Source organism: Geotrypetes seraphini, chromosome 1 (genome assembly GCF_902459505.1).
Source record: "Geotrypetes seraphini chromosome 1, aGeoSer1.1, whole genome shotgun sequence".
NCBI classification, from domain to species: Eukaryota; Metazoa; Chordata; class Amphibia; order Gymnophiona; family Dermophiidae; genus Geotrypetes; species Geotrypetes seraphini.
Window position 1 is genome coordinate 195,537,563 of NC_047084.1, and position 19,895 is coordinate 195,557,457.

General features: G+C 45.5%; 1 protein-coding gene across 2 annotated transcripts in view; it reads right to left on the bottom strand.

Moving 5' to 3' along the window:
* Positions 1-19,895, bottom strand: part of ACSL1 (acyl-CoA synthetase long chain family member 1) — a 227,055-nt gene that overhangs the window by 37,639 nt on the left and 169,521 nt on the right. For both annotated transcript variants that reach the window (XM_033943434.1, XM_033943426.1), the window contains exon 17: positions 7,336-7,452. In XM_033943434.1, coding sequence (XP_033799325.1) covers positions 7,336-7,452 — 117 coding nt within the window. The remainder of the gene's footprint in view (positions 1-7,335; positions 7,453-19,895) is intronic.

Here is a 19,895-nt window from a genome sequence, read left to right on the forward strand (position 1 = left end):
TCTACTGGGGCTGATCCAGACCTATCCCTTGCACTAGATGGGAGGACTGAAGCCACCAAAGACTACAGCAAGCCAACCACCGAAGAGGGACAGGGCAATCCAGACTGCCTCTGGGGTGACCACCTCCGAAGCTGAGCATACTAAAGAGAATACATGTGGTCCCAAGACCACCTCACCACGTCTAGGGAAGCCGCCACTGACCACAAGACCTGGAGAAAATCCTGCGCCTGAGGACACCGGGACGCCATGAGGAGGCAAACCTGAGACTGCAATTTGCATACCCGGGCCTCTGGGAGGAAGACCTTACCCAAGGAAGTGTTTAACAGAACTCAAGATACTCCAGGCGCTGAGGGGCCCAAACAGCTCTTGGAAAGGTTGATAACCCATCCCAACGACAGCAGGAACTCCACCATCCAAGCCATGACCCAGGTGCTCTTCTGGAAAGACTTTGCTAGAATCAACCAGTCATCCAGGTAGGGATGAACCAAAATGTCCTCCTTGCGCAAATCTACCGCCATGACCACCATAGCCTTGGTGAATGTCCTCAGGGCTGTGGCCAGACCAAAAGGAAACGCACAAAACCGATAGTGCCAAGATCGCAAAGCGAAGAAACCGCTGATGGGAGGCATGCATTGGAACGTGCAAGTAGAAATCAGATATTCTGGCAATTCAGCCAGGGCAGTAACAGACCGCAGCATCTCCATGTGAAAAGATGGAACTCAGAGCCCTGTTGATCCCTTTTCAAATCCAGGATGGGCCGAAAGTCACCTCTTTCTTGGGCACCAAAAGTAAATTGAGTACCTGTCGGTGCAACACTCCTGAGGGGGCACTGGAACAACTGCTTTGAGATCTAGTAATCTTTGAAGGGTCTGGCAAAAGGCCTGCTTCTTCCACGCCATGTGACAAGAAGCTAGAAAATGATCTGGCAAGGAGTTGGCGAACGCCAGAGCATAACAATCCCAAATCACCTCCAGGACCCACTGATTGGACATGTTCTCTGCCCATTTTGGATAGAACTCATGCAGACAAGCACCCACTGGAACCAGAGGGGGTGCCTGCAAGGAGTCATTGGGCAGGACGGGTAGCAGGGGAACCGGTAGAGGAATTTCCAGCTCCCTGGTGGGCCCCGAGAAAGGATTGCATACAATGAAAGAAATGGCCCCGAGAAGACCCAGAAGCCAGAAAGGAAGTGGGCCCTCGACCAAGGCGCAGCAGTTGGAAATCACAAAAGTGCCCTCAAACAGTGCCACCTTGCGCCAATGGTCTAGCTGTCTTCAGGCAAGTGAGGCACTTTAGAATCAGTTGGGGTCTGAACCAACTCGTCCAAATCCTCCCCTAAAAGGGGAATTTCGTCAGCCTAGGCCTTGGATGCTGCATGCCCGAAGCTACAAGGTATGACGCGCAGCCACCCCGAGAACCATTGACTTGGCCAAAGCTCGCAACAGGTTATTGAGGCATTCTTGAGATAAGAAGCATCCATCTGAATCTTGGTTACTTCCTGCTCTACTAAGTCCAAGTTATCAGACTCCCAGTCAAGGACATGCTCGACCCACCAAAAACAAGCCCGAACAACCAAACCACCATACATCGCCGCCTGGACATCAAAACTGTTTAAGGAGGGACTCTTAACTTATGCTCCTCAGGGTCCCTCAACGAAGAGCCACCCTCAACAGCCATGCCGCTTTGCGATGGCCAAGACCACCATGTCCACCACAGGCGACTTTAAGGTGTCCCAATTCCCCTCCGCGATGGGATACAGGCAGGCCATAGAATGCGCAAAGTGAAAAGGGGACTCTGGCACCTGCCATTGAATGATCACAATATCCCGAATATCCTGATATAGAGGAAAAGAGCGGGAAGCCGCGCGGATGCCCGTTAGGGGTCCACCACACACAGAAACTCCTACTCAAGGTCCTCAAAAACAAGAATAAGTTCATTCCACTGAAAAATATGTACCATGGATGCATCCTCACCAGCAGACAGAAGCGTAAACTGCCGCCAGCAGAACCCAATCCTCCGAGAGGATCCTGGTAGTCACCCCAAAGGTCCAGGTCTTCTTCCTTCAAATTTTGCTCCTCCTGAGAAAAGTCATCATTCCAGGAAACCCGCAGCCGCTTGAATGAGACAGGAACAAGACAGGAGTAGAGGGGGATAAAACGGGCGCCATTTGGGGCCGAACTGTAGAGGATGTTAAGGGCAAACCCCCCCCCCCCCCAAGACCCCCGGGGTGGAATCAGGACCTCCGGCCGCATGCAAATAAGCCTTACATAGGGCTAAAACAAAATCTGGGGAAACTCCCCCTAGCAGTCCCATGGAACTCCCTATCACATCAGGGTACGCAGAAGAAACCTGTCCCTGGTTTTCCAACACAGAGGGAAAGTCACCTGAGGCTAGGGAAAAAATGGAGGTGCTTCCTGCCAAAATCAGAGCTGAAACCGCCAAAAAAGAAGCTCCAAAAGCTTCGGCTGTAAAGAAATCCTTTTTACCTTGACTGCTGGTGGCTGGGGAAATTCCTCCGTGGGTGGTGCCAACTCATGAGGTACTTGCGGCAGAATTCCCTGGCCACTGGCACCCGATGCTGACCAGGATCCCCCACCACTCTGGCCTGCACAGCACTTGCACAGGCAGGCCACGAGTGCCTCAAATCTGGAGCACAATGAGCACTTTTTCCCTTGCAAAGTGCTTGTTGCTCCACACGCAACTTAGCTGAAATAAAGTGCTGGTTAGATGAAACTCCAGTAAAATACAGCAAATTTAAAGGAAAAGAACCCTTTAGATCGGTACAATCTCAGGATTTGAGTTTGTTTTTTCTTTTTTCAGAACAGACTCCACTGGCTCTCTAAGCCAGAGGCCTGACCGGTATCAGTGGCCAGGCTGCCAGCTGAGGCACCTCTACAAAAACTTGGGGAGGTGGAGGAAGGGGGTAGAGAGGCCCAGCACAAGACCCGCCAGGTTTGACACCCATGAGGTCAGACGGACCCCCAAACAGGACCCATCCAAGCTCCGTCTAGCACCAAAAAGGGGACCAGGAGTCCTAAACAAATTCCAACAGCCCTAACAGGGCGGAGTCTTAATTTTTCTAATCTCATCTGCTTGGAAACTGAGAAAGACTGGTTTAGGAGGGGAAGCCTCAGCTAATATACTACACCCAAGTTTTGGTCTCAGTCTCCACCTGCTGGTCACAATGAGATATTACCCATCAGTAAAGAACTGTACCGGTCTAGGATAATAATTGATGGGTGTGGACTAGAGAGCTGAACAGGGACGACGGGAATCCTGCGGGTTCCCCCTACGGGGCGCGGGAATCCCGTGAGGACGCCCCCTAGGGTCGCGGGAATCCCGTGGGGCTGGATGTACTAAGGCACGCAGCTTTTCTCCTTACCTGCCCTGCCTGCAGCACAGAGCCGAACGGAAGTCTTCCCGATGTCAGCGCTGACGTCGGGAAGACTTCCGTTCGGCTCTGTGCTGCAGGCAGGGCAGGTAAGGAGAAGGAGAGTAGCCTCGCGGTTCGAGTGGCTACCAAGGGAGGGGGGAGGTCCGCCCCGGGTGCAGCACAGCCGGCCAGGTCCCCTTACTTTTGTGGTGCTTTCCCGACCGACCGACAACAGCCCCGGCTCGACAAACCTCCCTGCCCTTAACCGTGAATCTAAATTACCTTCTTACAGCAGCTGTAAGAAGGAAATTTAGATTCGTGGTTAAGGGCAGGGAGGTTTGTCAGACCGGGGCTGTTGTCGGTCGGTCGGGGAAGCGCCACAAAAGTAAGGGGACCTGGCCGGCTGTGCTGCACCCGGGGCGGGAGAGAAGGAGGGGGGAGAAGGACGCTGAAAGCACCGGGGAAGACAAAAGGGTGGAGAAGGACGCTGGCAGGGAAGAAGACAGAGATGCCAGACTATGGGGGGAGTGGAGGGAAGAAGATGGGTGCCAGACCAATTTGGAAGGGGGGAGAAAGGGAGAGGCACAGTAACAGAGCAAATAGAAGACGCAGAAGGAAGAGAGACAGTGGATAGAAGGAAATGAATGAGAACATGAGGAAAGCAGAAACCAGGCAACAAAGGTAGGAAAAGAATTCTATTTCTTTTTTTTTTTGCTTCAGGATAAAGTAGTATATTAGTTGTGTTGATAAAAATTTATAAACAAGAGGCTCTGGTAGAAACCCGTTTACAAAGTATGTATTCTTCCCAATTAATATTTCCAAATTAATAAAGTCTTTTTGCTTATTTGTAAATGGGTTTCTACCAGAGCCTTTAATTCAGTAGCATAATTAAATGAAATAACTTTCTGAAGTTTATAGGGACGGGTGGGGACTCCTCACAGGGACGGGTGGGATTTCTGTCCCCGCGCAACTCTAGTGTGGACTAAGTTAATTTTGGGCAAAATTATACAACAGAGTGCTTGGGCCTTTGTGCAGCAGCACTGGGAAGTGAGAAACTTCATGAAGTTACACCTGCTGTAAAGCAAGTGTTAAATTTGTACATGCACATGGCAATAAGCAGCTACTATACAGATTGCCCTGTGCCTATTTTCTGCAGCATTACCTAGACCACAGTTCTTCAACCGCCGGTCCGCAGACCGGTGTCGGTCCGCAAAAAAATTTTGCCGGTCTGCGAAGGATTCGGTCCCCGCCACAACGAAAGGCCAGCGTCAGCTGAATTGCAACTTGCAGTTGCAGTCGCGGTGCCGGGACTCCTGCCTTCGCCGGGACTCCTGCCTTCCACCGCGTTTGCCTCCTGCCTTGTCTCCGCACCTTTAGACCAGCAGCGGCAGCTCTGTATATTTTTAACTTCGGCACAGAGCTGCCCCTAATCAATAGTTTAGCGCGGTTTCATGAGGCAGCTTCGGGGCCTTTGCTAGGCCGGCCCACATCGCATCATCGAAGCGGGCCGGCTTAGCAAAGGCCCCGAAGCTGCCTCATGAAACCGCGCTAAACTATTGATTAGGGGCAGCTCTGTGCTGAAGTTAAAAATACACAGAGCTGCCGCTGCTGGTCTGGATTCTTGGGCCACTGAAGGAGGGCAAAGAGCAGCTGTCCTGAAGGTTTCTCTTCCTCTCGCCTTTGCAGGTCCCTTTTTTCCACCGTTTTTTTTTTTTTTTCTTCTTCAAACGGCAATGGGCCCCAGCATCGACATCAATCAAGTAAGTTCCACTGTTCCTTGCAAGCGGTTCTGCTCGGCCAAAGCTTCCCCTCTGACATGAGCCACCTCAGGGGAAAGAAAGTAACCCGAAAAGGTGAGGGGAAGGGGGGCAGATAATGGAAGTTGGAGGGGGGGAGAGAGAAGGAGCAGATGATGAATGGAGGAGATGAGAGAGAGAAGGGGACAGATGATGGAAGTGAGAAGAAGGGAGAGAGAGCAGAAGGCAGATGGATGTCAGTTGAGAGGGGAGAGCAGATGCTGAATGGAAGTGGGGAAAGAACACATACTGGATGGAAGGAGATAAATAAAGGGGGAAGAAAATAGTAAGATAATGGAGGGGTGAGGGAAAGGGGTGACAAGCTGTGGGTAGACACAGTGAAGAGGGAAACAGGACTAAATAGTAAGAAAGAATTTAATTTAGATGGAGGCAGAAAATAGAGAAGGAAGACCAGAGAAGAAAAGGGAAGAGAGAGCAGAGAACAATATCAGATCTGAATGGAGGAAATGAGAAGAGAGATGCTAAAAACCACAGGGGGGAGGGAAGGACAGAGATGCCAGACCATGAGGGGAACAGAAGGAAGATGATGGATGCCAGACCAAATTGGGGGGGAGGGGGAGGCAGGAGGAGAGATGGAAGGGGCAGATGCTGGACTGAAGAGACAGAAGGTTGTCATGCCGCTGTACCGGGCCATGGTACGCCCTCATCTGGAGTACTGTGTCCAGCACTGGTCACCGTACATGAAGGACACGGTACTACTCGAAAGGATCCACAGAAGAGCGACTAAGATGGTTAAGGGGTTGGAGGAGCTGCCGTACAGTGAAAGATTAGAGAAACTGGGCCTCTTCTCCCTCGAACAGAGGAGATTAAGACGGGACATGATCGAAACATTCAAGATACTGAAGGGAATAGACTTAGTAGAGAAAAACACTATTCACCCTATCCAAGGTAGGGAGAACGAGAGGGCACTCTCTAAAGTTGAAAGGGGGTACATTCTGTACAAACGTAAGGAAGTTCTTCTTCACCCAGAGAGTGGTAGAAAGCTGGAACGCTCTTCCAGAGGCTGTTATAGGGGAAAACACCCTCCAAGGATTCAAGACAAAGTTAGATAAGTTCCTGCTGAACAAGAACGTGCGCTGGTAGGGCTAGTCTCAGTTAGGGTGCTGGTCTTAGACCAGAGGGCCGCCGCGTGAGCAGACTCCTGGGCATGATGGACCACTGGTCTGACCCAGCAGTGGCAATTCTTATGTTCTTAGGGCAGACGCTGGATGGAAGAGAGTGAAAAGGCAATGAAAGCAGAAACCAGAGACGACAAAAGGTAGAAAAAATAATTTTATTTCTATCTTGTGATTCAAATATATCAGATTTGAAGTATGTATCTTGCTAGACATAACTGGGGAGTGCAAAGCCCAGGCACTACTTTTTTAGCTTCCAGCTGGCTTAGGGCTCTCTCTGACCAGGGGGCAGTTGCCCTAATTCTACTCCCCTAACACCATTCCTATCATGTGTGACTGTGGTATTCTATTACATGATATTTGTGTAGCATTCTGTAATAATTTAGCTTATTCAGTTTTCTTGATAGTAGAGGGGATATATGTGAAGGGGAGGGGAGACAGGGTTTTTGTTGATCTTTGCCCTGTATTTGTATTTATAAAATGACAATTGTATAGAATATTGTTTCTTTTTATACTTTAATAAAATATGTTCAATATAAAATCATAACTATTTGAGGCTTGTGCAGATGGGATCAGATGGTTTGTGGGACCGAGCTCGCGGGGATGGGGCGGCGATGGTTTTTTAAAAAAATTTCAGTCTTAGTAGTTTGCCGGTCCACGAAATAATTATTTTATTTCCGCCGGTCCACAGGTGTAAAAAGGTTGAAGAACACTGACCTAGACCATGCTGTATACTTATAGCATTATTAATGCCAGGATGAAGCATGGGCATTCTGACAGACTGTATGGAAAGAGCTAATAGCCATCTATAGAACCAGTGACAGTCACTGATCTCCACTTATATTCAATATCCTCTTACCCAACAGTAATACTCAATATATAGAACAGATTTAAATTGGTGGCCAGCATTTAACACACATAAATGTCATTTGTTATGTTAAAGAAAATCAATTGAATAAAGTGGAAATTTGAGCAGGTCTCCCAAAATTGTACATCAGTTCAGTATGAAATCTGAATCTTGTCAACTTACCGGCAACCATTTCCCAATATCACCTGTGTACAGCCAACCATCTTTATCAAGAGCTTCTGTTGTTTTTTCAGGGTCTTTCAAATAGCCTGAGAATACATTTGGCCCTTTTATGCACACCTAGAATTAAATGTCAAAGCTGATTAACTATGTAAATGTATGGCAGCATCCTTTAAAAAAAAAAAAAGACTTTGTTCAATACTTATTCAATCAGCCCCTTTTTAAAAATATGACCATCCAGGTTCATTGACAAACTGGACAGAACATGCATAGACAGCTTCTGCTGATAACTACTCCCTCATCGCTTGTTATGGTCAGTAAGTTCACTAAAACAATATAAAATCATTTGTTAATAGCTATTCAGAATGCAACTTATCGTATATACTCTAATATAAACAGATATTTGGGCCCAAAAAATGGCTCAAAAATGGGTTTCTGTTTCTATTCGAGTTAACCTCATCCTGCCCCCACCACGGTCTCCAGTACTCCTCTGTGGTGCAGGGAGCAGGAGCTGATGTCTATCCCTCCCTCCTGGTGACTTTGTGTAACTACCCCACCTCTCCCTTTCCCTCCCGGTATCCCTGCAGGTCTACCTAAGGTCCCTGGTGGTCCAGCAGTGAGGTGGAGCAGGAGCAATCCCTTTATGCTCCTACCCGGCTATCTCCATAGTGAAAAAATGACTGCTGCGAGATCCTGTAGCAAACTTCGCAAGACTGTCTCAGTATAGCATTAGATGCTTAAGCTGCAGTTCCTACAGGGGCTACCTCACTATACTGTTTAAATCTCATTCCACACATACTCTATGATCTCAGGCAAGTCACTTTACCCTCCACTCCATAATAGATTGTGAGCCCTCTAAAGTGTTAGTAGTATTTGAGGAGCAGCCACGCTATCTGCACTTAATGAGCACGAGTCACTTTAGCACAAATCACTTTGAAGCAAAACAAAAAGAAAAAAATATATATATATACCCTGCTGGACCACAGATTTCAACACTACTAATGTCAACAAGGTATAAAGATAAGTGGTATTAGTGTTTTCTAATCCTTATAAAGCTTACTAGTAGTGTTATGTGATATAACTAGCATAATATAATACATCTGTTGGGATGGAAAAGTGGCATGATGGTCCCAAATTTGTTCTCTTAGCGGTTCCAACTGTGCAGGAGGCAAAGAACACTGAGCACTTTTCACTATAAGATTAATTTATTTAATTTTATAAATTGTATTATCATTTAAATCAGTGGTTCCCAAACCTGTCCTGGGGGACCCCCAACCAGTCAGGTTTTCAAGATATCCCTAATGAATATGCATAAGACATATTTGCATATAATTTAAGTGACAGGTATGCAAATCTCTCTCATGCATATTCATTAGGGATATCTTGAAAACCTGACTGGCTGGGGGTCCCCCAGGACAGGTTTGGGAACCACAGATTTAAATAATATGCTGATAGTGACTTATTTCCCTGTATTTCAGGAACAGGGAAATACAGTACTCCCCCAATATTCGTGGGGGTTCCGTTCCAGGAACCCCCGCAAATCTTGAAAAACCACGAGTATGGTTTTTCGTAAGGGAGACTGGAGAGGGCAGCGGGAGATGCAGGAGAGTGCAGCCGGAGCGCTGGTGAGTGAAGGAAATCACTCGCTGTATGCTCCGACCGCCTCTTCCTGTACTAAAGTCGGGCCTTACCAATCAGGAGCTGCGTGTCAAAGCAGCTCCTGATTGGTGAGGCCTGACATTAGTATAGACGAGGCGATCGGAGCATAAAGCGAGTGATTTCCTTCACTCACTGGCCCTCCGGCTGCCCTCTCCTGCCTCTCCAGCTGTCCCTCTCCTGGTTGGCAGTTTGTGGTCAGAAAATACTGCGAATGACCGGGACCGCGAACCTCTGACTACGAATTCATGGGGGAGCACTGTATTTACTGTACCTAAATCTAAGTGTAAGATTTTACAAAATAGCTTGGAGCTATGGATTGCATGAACCAAACATGGGTACTGACTACCAAAAACTTTTTCATTCCTGGACAAGTGATCAGTATTCCCCAGGTATTATTAAAAGGTCAGGTTCTGTTCACTCAGGGCTGGATTCTCAAACCTCACTGGTAAAATCTGATGGGTTGATGTAGTGGCTATAGTGGGAGCGATTTTTATTTTTTTTTTACTGGCGATTCTCAGCATAATAGCATTCAAATTATATGCATGCTATTTGTGCAGAGAATCGTTGGTAAAGGGGGGTAGGGGTGGGAGTGGGGAGAGGTGCTCAGCCTGGCACTCACTCAGAAGAGTAATTGCTAGGTAATAATAATAATAATAAACAACAACAGCTTATATAGAAACATAGAAAGATGACGGCAGAAAAGGGCCAAGGCCCATCAAGTCTGCCCACTATAGACCCTCCCCTTAAGATTAGCTAGTGTTTTGCCCTGACCCTCTTAGGGATCCCACATGGGCGTCCCATTTATTCTTAAAATCTGGCACACTGCTGGCCTCGATCACCTGCACTGGAAGCCCGTTCCACCGATCAATCACTCGCTCCGTGAAGAAATACTTCCTGGTGTCGCCGTGAAATTTTCCGCCCCTGAGTTTGAGCGGGTGCCCTCTTGTGGTTGAGGGGCCTCTAAGAAGGAAGATGTTATCTTCCACTTCTATACGTCCGGTGACGTATTTAAACGTCTCAATCATGTCTCCCCTCTCCCTGCGCTCCTCTAGAGTGTAGAGCTGCAATTTGTCTAGTCTTGCTTCGTACGGGAGACCTTTAAGCCCTGAGACCATTCTGGTGGCCATTCTTTGGACCGACTCGACCCTCTGCACGTCTTTGCGGTAGTGTGGCTTCCAGAATTGCACGCAGTATTCCAGATGAGGTCTCACCATGGCCCTGTACAATGGCATAATGACAGCAGGCTTTCTGCTGACAAAACTTCTACGGATGCAACCCAGCATCTGCCTTGCCCTTGAGGAAGCCTTCTCCACCTGATTGGCAGATTTCATGTCTGCGCTAATGATTACTCCCAAATCTCGTTCCGCTGAAGTCCTGGTCAAGGTCTCCCCGTTCAAGGTATAAGTTCTGCACGGGTTTCTGTTACCTAGGTGCATGACCTTACATTTTCCAGCATTGAAGCCCAGCTGCCAGGTTGAGGACCAGCATTCCAATGTGCGCAGGTCCTGCGCCATACTATCTTGTAAATTGCCCTCGCTTACTATATTACATAGTTTGGCGTCGTCGGCGAATAATGTTACTTTACCTTGAAGCCCTTGAGTCAGATCTCCTATGAATATGTTGAAGAGGAGCGGACCCAAGACCGAGCCCTGAGGCACCCCGCTGGTCACCTCCGATGTCCCAGAGAAAGTACCGTTAACCATCACCCTCTGACGTCTGCCACTCAGCCAATCTCTGACCCATGCCGTCAGAGTCTCTCCTAACCCCATTGATTTCATCTTGTTTAACAGTCTGTGGTGTGGGACGCTGTCAAAAGCTTTACTGAAGTCCAGGTACACTATGTCCAGTGAATCTCCTTCGTCCAGTCTTTTTGTTACCCAGTCAAAGAAGCTGATGAGGTTTGATTGGCAGGACCTACCCTTGGTGAATCCATGTTGATTGGGGTCCCGTAGATTCCCTTCGTTCAAGACCGTGTCCAACTGGCGTTTGATCAGTGTTTCCATGATTTTGCATACTATTGATGTCAGACTCACCGGTCTGTAATTTGCAGCCTCTGTCTTGCAACCCTTTTTGTGTAGAGGAACGACGTTAGCTGTTTTCCAGTCCAAGGGGACTGTCCCTGTACTCAGTGAGAGATTGAATAGTACGGCTAACGGTTCTGCCAGGACATCACCTAACTCCCTAAGCACTCTGGGGTGCAGATTGTCCGGTCCCATGGCTTTGTCCACCTTGAGTTTTGTTAGCTCAAAGTAAACCTCGCTGGGTGTGAATTTAAAATTCCGAAACGGGTCTTTTGTGTTTGACTGTGGTTTCAATTGAGGGCCGGACCCTGGCGCCTCACAGGTGAAGACCGAGCTGAAGTATTTATTTAGTATTTCTGCTTTTTCGGGATCTGATTCTGCGTAATTCCCGTCTGTTTTTTTCAGGCGTACTATCCCGTCTGTGTTTTTTTTCCTGTCACTGATATACCGGAAGAAGGATTTGTCCCCTTTCTTAATGTTGTTTGCTAGAGTTTCTTCCACTCGAAGTTTGGCCTCCCTGACTGCCGTTTTGACCTCTGTGGACTTGATCCTGTGTAGCAGTTGATCTTCGCTTTTCCCGGTGCGTTTGAAGGAAGCAAATGCGTTTTTCTTCTCCTTAACGAGACGTGAGATCTCTGCGGTGAACCACTGGGGTTTGTCCTTTCTTCGCTGTTTATGTGATGATTTTATGTAACGGCAGGTTGCCTCGTGTATGACAGATTTCAGGGATGACCACATATCCTCCACATTCTCTGTCTCCGTTTGGTCCTGGAGTGCCTGATGGACGAAAACTCCCATACGTGCAAAGTCTGTTCCTCGGAAGTTGAGTACCTTTGTTTTAGTGTTTGATCTATGGAAACCTTTCCTCAGATGGAACCATATCATGTTGTGATCGCTGGAGGCTAGCTTATCTCCCACGAAGATTTCTGAGACGCTTTCTCCATTGGTGAGTACTAGGTCAAGGATCGTTTGGGCCCTAGTGGGCTCCATTACCATTTGATTGAGGCGTGCTCCTCTTATGGAGGCTAATAGCCTCTTGCTTCCGCTGGTTGTTGCTGAAGGTGTGCTCCAGTCTACATCCGGCATATTGAAGTCTCCCATTAGTACAACCCCCAACCCCCCTTCCCCCATACCTTTAAGTTGGAAGGCAGGCAGGAATGATGTCCACTCCCTCCTGCCAGCAGGCCTGCCTTTCAAAATGGCAGGCCTTTCACTTTTTGGTGTATCCTGGAATGCACTAGGAGGGTTAAGGCCCCTCCTTATCCCAGGATACATAGGCTCACAAGAAGCCTGACAGCCATTACAAAACCATGTTAAGGTTCCATGATGGATTGAGTTTTACCGAAGGTCTAAGCCGTAGTGCTCCCTTTAGGAATCTTTAGGGGAGCTCTGCATCCACAGACTCTGAAGTACAAGAGGTCCACCTACTTGGATCCCGAGTAATGCCACTGTGGGGCCTTTGTCGAGACCCACTGGAGGGAAAGCTAGTACTACCACAATTGGAGTACTAAACGGCTCCACATTCTCTTTCAGGCACCAGTGTTGAAACATCTCCCATGCCTTAGTGTAAGAAAGAGCCAAGAAACCTACATCTCTCGAATAGAGTAGCAGTAACTACTTCAGAGAATCCTTTGCACTCCAATGCTGCACGCTCGAGACCATGACATAAGACCAAAGTGATCTGGATCCTCTATGCCCACTGGGCCCCGAGACTGGTCCCTCTGAAGACACACTAGGTCCTCATACTACTGCCTGCATGGCCAATCTGGCACTACGAGGACCACTGTTCCTGGGTGGCTTGCTATTCAGTGAAGTGTTTGTCCTATCATGGGCCATGGCGGAAAACACGTACACAAGCTCATACGTTGGCCACAGCTAGTCTAGACCTTTGCTTCTGGGCTCAGATCTTTGACTGAAGAACCAAGTGCCTTCTTGTTTCTCACCATAGCCAACAGATAGAAAGTTGACAACCCCATCAAAGAACGATGGACTGGAAATGCTGCTGCAAATAAAGTCCATTCTCCAAGGTTCAAGGTCTGCCTACTGAGGTAAACTGGCCTGGACATTGTCCACTTCTATATGCGCCATGGAAATTGCCTGCAGGTTTAGCTCCGCCCACCAGAATAAGTGGGTTTCCACGCTCAACTGTGCACTTCTGGTGCCTCCTTGACAACCAACATATGCCACCACTGTAGCACTGTCTGAGAAGACTCAGACTATCTGTCCTTCCAGATTTCTTCAGCTTCTGAAAAGCCAATCGAATGGCCTGAAGATCCAGTCTGTTGGACAATTTTCTCTGGAAGGTGGACCACTGCCTCTGGGCTGGGTATCCATTGCAATGGCTCCCTAGCTCATTAGGTTGACATAAGAACATAACATAAGAATAACCTTACTGGTTCAGACCAATGGTCCATCAAGCCCAGTAGCCTGTTCTCACGATGGCCAATCCAGATCATTAGTACCTGGCCAAAACACAAGGAGTTGCCACAATATTCCATGCTACCGATCCAGGGCAAGCAGTGGTTTCCCCATGCCTCTCAATAACATACTATGGATTGTTCCTCCAGAAAATTGTCCAAATCTTTCTTAAAACCAGCTACGCTATCCGCTCTTACCACAACCTCTAGCAATGCGTTCCAGAGTTAACCATTCTCCAAGTGAAAAAATATTTTCTCCTATTGGTTTTAAAAGTGTTTCCCTGTAACTTAGTCTTTGTAATTTTTGACTGAGTGAATTGATCCACTTTTACCGTTCTACTCCACTCAGGATTCTGTAGACTTCAATCATATTTCCCCTCAGCTGTCTTTTCCAAGCTGAAAAGCCCTAACCGTTTTAGTCTTTCCTCATACGAGAAGAGTTCCAGCCCCTTTATCATCTTGGTTGCTCTTCTTTGAACTATTTCTAGCGCCACTATATCTTTGAGATAAGGAGACTAGAATTGAATGCAATACTCCAGATAAGGCTGCACCATGGAGCTTAACAGGGGCATTACAGCATTCTTAGTCTTGTTAAAAATCCTTTTTTAAATTCCTAGTGTCTTGTTTGCTATTTTGGCTGCTGCCGCACATTGGGTAGAAGGTTTCATCGTATTGTCTACAATGACATCCAGATCCTTTTCTTGGGCAAGGTGGACCCTAGCATCCAATAACTGATTCGGGTTATTCTTACCCATGTGCATCATTTTTGCATTTGTCCACATTAAATTTAATCTACCACATGGATGCCCAACCTTACAATTTCCTAAGGTCTGCCTGCAATGTTCCCAATCCGCATGTGTTTTAACAACTTTGAACAGTTTAGTGCCATCTGCAAATTTAATCACCTCACTCGTCGTTCCATTTCCAGATCATTTATAAATAAGTTAAATAGCACCAGTCCTCAGTACAGATCCTTGTGGTACTCCACCGTTTACCCTCCTCCATTGAGGAAAATTACCATTTAACCCTACCCTGTTTTCTATCCAATGACAGATTCCTAGTCCACAACTGAACTTTGCCACCTATCCCATGACTCTAATTTTCTCAACAGCCTCTCATGAGGAACTTCATCAAAAGCTTTCTGAAAATCTAGATACACTATATCAACTGGCTCACCTCTATCCACATGTTTATTCACACTTTCAAAGAAGAAGTCAAGCAAATTGGTGAGGTAAGATCTCCCTTGGCTGAACCCATGCTGACTCATTAAATCATGTTTATCTACATGTTCCACAATTTTATTATTATTATTATTTTTTTTTTTTTAAATCGTTTCCATCATTTTGCCCAGCATTGAAGTCAGGCTTACTGGTCTGTAATTTTCCAGATCTCCCCTGGAGCCCTCTAATCTTAGGTACTACAGATTTTAGCGACAGGTTACAGATCACTAACAGCAGGTCAGCAATTTCATATTTGAGTTGTTCTTCCAGGGTACTAAAACCATCCTGTCCCCACGATTTATCACTTTTTAACTTGTCGATTTGGCTTAGTACATCTTCCAGATTCACTGAAAATTTTCAGTTCCTCCGCCATCACCCTTGAAAACCATTTCCAGTTCAAATAGATCTTACATTTACTTCCATAAAGACCAAAGCAAAGAATTCAGTCTCTCCACTATGGCCTTATCCTCCCTGAGTGCCCCTTTTGCTCCTTGATCATCCAACAGTCCTACAGATTCACTAACAGATTTTCTTCTTCTGATGTACCTAAAAGTTATGAGTTTTTGCCTCTTTTGCAATTTTCTCTTCATATTCTCTCTTAGCTGTCTTTCTGTGCTTTGCATCTAATTTGCCAGTGCTTGTGTTTATTCTTATTTTCTCATTTTGGATCCTTTTTCCATTCTTTAAAGGATGTTTTTTGGCTCTAATAGCCTTTCATATCACCCTTTAACCATGCCATCTCTTGTTTCCTCTTTGCACCTTTGCCGATACGTGGAATACATTTGGTTATTTGAGGGGCATGCCTTGTAATAATTGTGGACAAAGCCACCAACTCATACTGTGGTGGGATTCCCGAGTCAACTGTAGTCATCTAAAGGGAGTACTTTTGTGGGACCATATCTATAGTGGCTTCCATGGAGCCTAGTACTTGAAGATAGACATCATTTCTGTTATCTTGAGTGCAGATCTGTCTGCTTACATCTGGAAGATAGACACAGCTTTCTGCCATGTCCCAGGCTCTGCATGACCTGAACCACTTGAGCCACTGCTTGTTCCCCTTCCAATAAACGATGGAGCTCTGATCAGCCAGTTGTCCAGATATGGATGCACTGATACCACAACCATTACCTTGATAAGCATGCAGGGCATTGTTGCCAAACCAATGGGAAGTACCAAGAACCGATGTCTCTCCAGCACATGGAATCAAAGGAAATCTATGCTCTGGAAATATGGGAATGTTCAGGTAGGCTTCCATCAGTCTAGGGAAGCTAAAATTGCCCAGTCACCACTGTGGTGATGGACTGCACAGTATCAATGAGAAACCTTCAGGGCTTCACTGGACACGTGTAATTTCCAGAATGGGTCTCCAATCCTCCAAGCCTTTCTTAGGCACTGAAGTATATGGAGTATCTGCTGGAGCCTGATTCTTCTGGCAGTACTGCCTATGGCTTGAATTTCTACAAGTCTCTGTATGGTTGCTAAGACTCTGTATGACTTCTGGGCACCCTACTAGGGATTTACAAACCAGTCTGTTAAGGGATGGACAAGTCAAGCTTGAACCCTCCCCGAATGATCTTCAGCATTCAGTGATTTGACTAGATATGCTCCAAAACCTCTGCATACACCAAGAACTATTGTCAGGGTGAAGACTTTCAGCCCTGGTGTCATTGTGCCTTCTTGGAGGTTGAAGAGGTCTGACTTCACCTAGGTCCTGTAAATCTGTCTTGATCCCTGATGAAATTTTTGTAAACGAGACTGCTCCCGAGTACTGTCAAAAATGTCTGGAATTACAAAAATTAGACTTCCCAGAACCTCTAGGAGGTTCCTGGTGTGCTGTCCAGCAAATATTTTGGACAGTGATATGCCACTCTGGCCATCAGATCATCCAGACCTTTTCTGAACATCTGTCCCTTGAAAGGGAGCCTGCTGAGTAGCTTTGAAAATGGAATTTCCTGCCCATTGTCTGATCCAGAGCATTCAATGAGACTTTGCTCATGACTGATTTTGTAGCGAAACATGACAGCAGATAAAGGCCAAATGGCTCATCTAGTCTGCCCATCCGCAGAAACCATTATCTCTCTCTACATAATCCACCCTTGCTAGCATAAACTAAAGAAAAGGCTTGTCCTCTGCCAAATTGAGCCCATGCATCTTGGTATGACAAGTATGTGCCACAAAAAGAGGCTGTTGCAGCTACTTTGATCCAAGGCCAAAGCTGCATCTGTTACCATTCGTGTGCCATAGGATATAGCCTAGACCGTTTTGGCTACCTTTAAAGTGCCCTCAGAACTAAAATACTCATGATGCCAGAGAAAAAAAACAACAAAAAAAAAACATGGGCTGTGCTCTCACTCTGCTCAGGATAGAACACGGAGTAGAATTATTTCCAGTCGAGACAACTCAAAACTGGATAACAGACATTACTTCTTTTCTTGACTCATCTATTATTACTCCCTATTCTATTTCCGTAGAAAACCTTTTAATTACTTGGAATCAATCTTTGTCATCTCTTTTAGATAACAATGCCCCTCTAACCACAAAATCCATTTCAATCCGAAAACTTTCAAATCCCTGGTTCTCAAATGAACTCTGTATGATAAAACATCAACTACACTCATTAGAACGAAAATGGAGACAAAACAAAACTCAAACAAATCTTCAAATTTATAAGGACAATATTATATTTTATAAGGATAAAATCAATAATGCAAAAAAGATATTACTCCAACAAAATAGATAAAGCTAAAAATTCTTCTTCACTATTCAATATTCTAAAAACAATAGATTCAAAAAATAAAATAAAAAATACTATTCATAACTCTACATTAACAGCACAAGATCTTTCAAACACCTTTATTCAAAAAATTAACAATATTCGAAACTCCTTTACTTCAAGCACAAATAGTAACATGGCTAACCTAGACCAAATCAAATCCGTTCCTATAGCAAGATGCTCAAATTTCAAAATTCCTTCCATTAAAGACATAGAATCTCTGTTTCTACAAATCAATCTAAAAAATTCTGGTTCCGAGATCATCCCACCTTACTATTTAAAAAAATATATCTCACACTTTGGACCATTCATTCATTCACTAATTCAGAAGAGTCTAACAGCAACCGTTCCCCCCCTTTGGAAAACCGCAACCATCATTCCTATCAAAGATCACAATATCAGCATAAATGATCCAACTAATTATCGACCAATAGCTAATCTGCCATTTTTGGGAAAACTTACAGAAAAACTCATATTTAATCAACTCTCTGATTTCATAGAGAGCACTAATGCATTACATCCAAACCAAACAGGGTTTAGAAAATTTCACAACACAGAATATTCTCTAATAGGGCTAACTTCAAATATTCAATATCATTTAGACCATCACAAATCTGTTATCTTGTTCTCTTTAGATATCTCAGCAGCGTTCGACACCATAGATCATAACTTATTGTTACAAAGACTAGAATCAATAGGCATAACAGATAATGTCCTAAATTGGTTAACCTCATACCTCGCTGATCGCACCTCCTCAGTTAAATTTAAAAATGAAATGTCCAAAATTTATTCTTCTACATTTGGCATCCCTCAAGGATCCATCTTATCTCCTCTTCTGTTTAACATATTTCTTTCTCCATTGTTAAGCATTTGTCAATCCATAGGTTTTACCCCTTTTGCATATGTAGATGACGTTCAACTAATACATCCTTTAGATCCCAAATGTGATAAAGAAATCAAATCCATTAATCACAAATTAGAAATAATTCATTCTTGATTAATACAAACAAATTAGCTCTTAACATAAAGACTAAAGCTGTATTATTTACTTGGAGAAATGATATAACTTTGTCAAATCCATTCATTCTTAATACCACACTAAATCTAGTTCCTTCAGTTAAAATTCTTGGCGTACTAATTGATGAAAAATTCACTTACCATGATCATATTTCTCTTACTGTTAAAAACTGCTTTTTTAAATTACGTCGTATTAGATCAATATCCAAATTTCTGACCCCTAAATCCATTACAATATTAATCCATTCATTAGTAATTTCGAAACTTGATTATTGTAATGCCCTCTTTCTTAACATATCATTGTGGTACGCTATCAAATGCTTTGCTGAAATCCAGGTAGACGATGTCCAGGGACTCACCAGCATCCAGCTTCCTCGTCACCCAGTCAAAGAAGCTGATCAGGTATGTGAGTGTATGCCTCTTTGAGATCGAGGGAGCATAGCCAGTCGCCTTGATTGAGAAGAGGGTAAAGAGTGGCCAGAGAAAGCATTCTGAACTTTTCTTTGACCAAGCATTTGTTGAGGTCGCGAAGATCTAAAATGGGTCTGAGATCGCCTGTTTTTTTGGGGACCAGAAAGTAACTGGAGTAGAATCCTTGCCCCTTCTGATCTAGAGGAACTTCCTCTATGGCGTTCAGAAGAAGGAGGGATTGAACTTCTTGTAGAAGAAGGGAGGACTGAGGAGTGTTCAAAGCAGACTCTTGGCAGACTTTGGGTAGGAAGAGTCTGAAAGTTGAGAGAGTAGCCGTGGCGGATGATGTTGAGGACCCACTGGTCCGAGGTGATGATCTCCCAACGGCTGATGAACAGAGAAAGACATCTTCCTATGGATTGAGGTAAATGGGCGGATGGTACAACACTGGCTATGCCCTGGAGAATGAAGTCAAAAGGGTTGGGTAGACTTCTGTTGTGGAGGAGGTTTCACCGGTTGCTGCTGTTGTGTCCTAGGGGGTTGCCATTGTTGCCGACGCTGACACCTAGGCTGCTGAGGAACCTGTGGTAAGGGTCTAGCCACATAGCAGCGTTGATAAGCAGATTGCTGCCGAAAAGCCCGGACAGGTGGAGTCTTCTTTTTGGTTTTAAGAAGAGTGTCCCAGCGAGTCTCATGTGCGGACAACTTTTGTGTGGTGGAGTCCATGGAGTCACCAAAAAGCTCATCCCCTAGGCATGGGGCATTAGCCAGGCGATCTTGATGGTTGACATCAAGCTCCGACACCCTGAGCCAAGCTAGACGACGCATGGCAACAGACATGGCCGTGGCTCTGGAGGTAAGTTCAAATGTGTCATATATAGAATGTACCATGAACTTTCGAAGCTGGAGAAGAGAGGAAGAACATTGGCGAAAAGCGGATCTCTTGCGGTCAGGTAGGCATTTCTCAAAAGAAGCCAGATTCTGAATGAGGTGCTTCAAATAAAGAGAAATGAAAAGCATAATTACCAGACCGGTTAGCCAACAT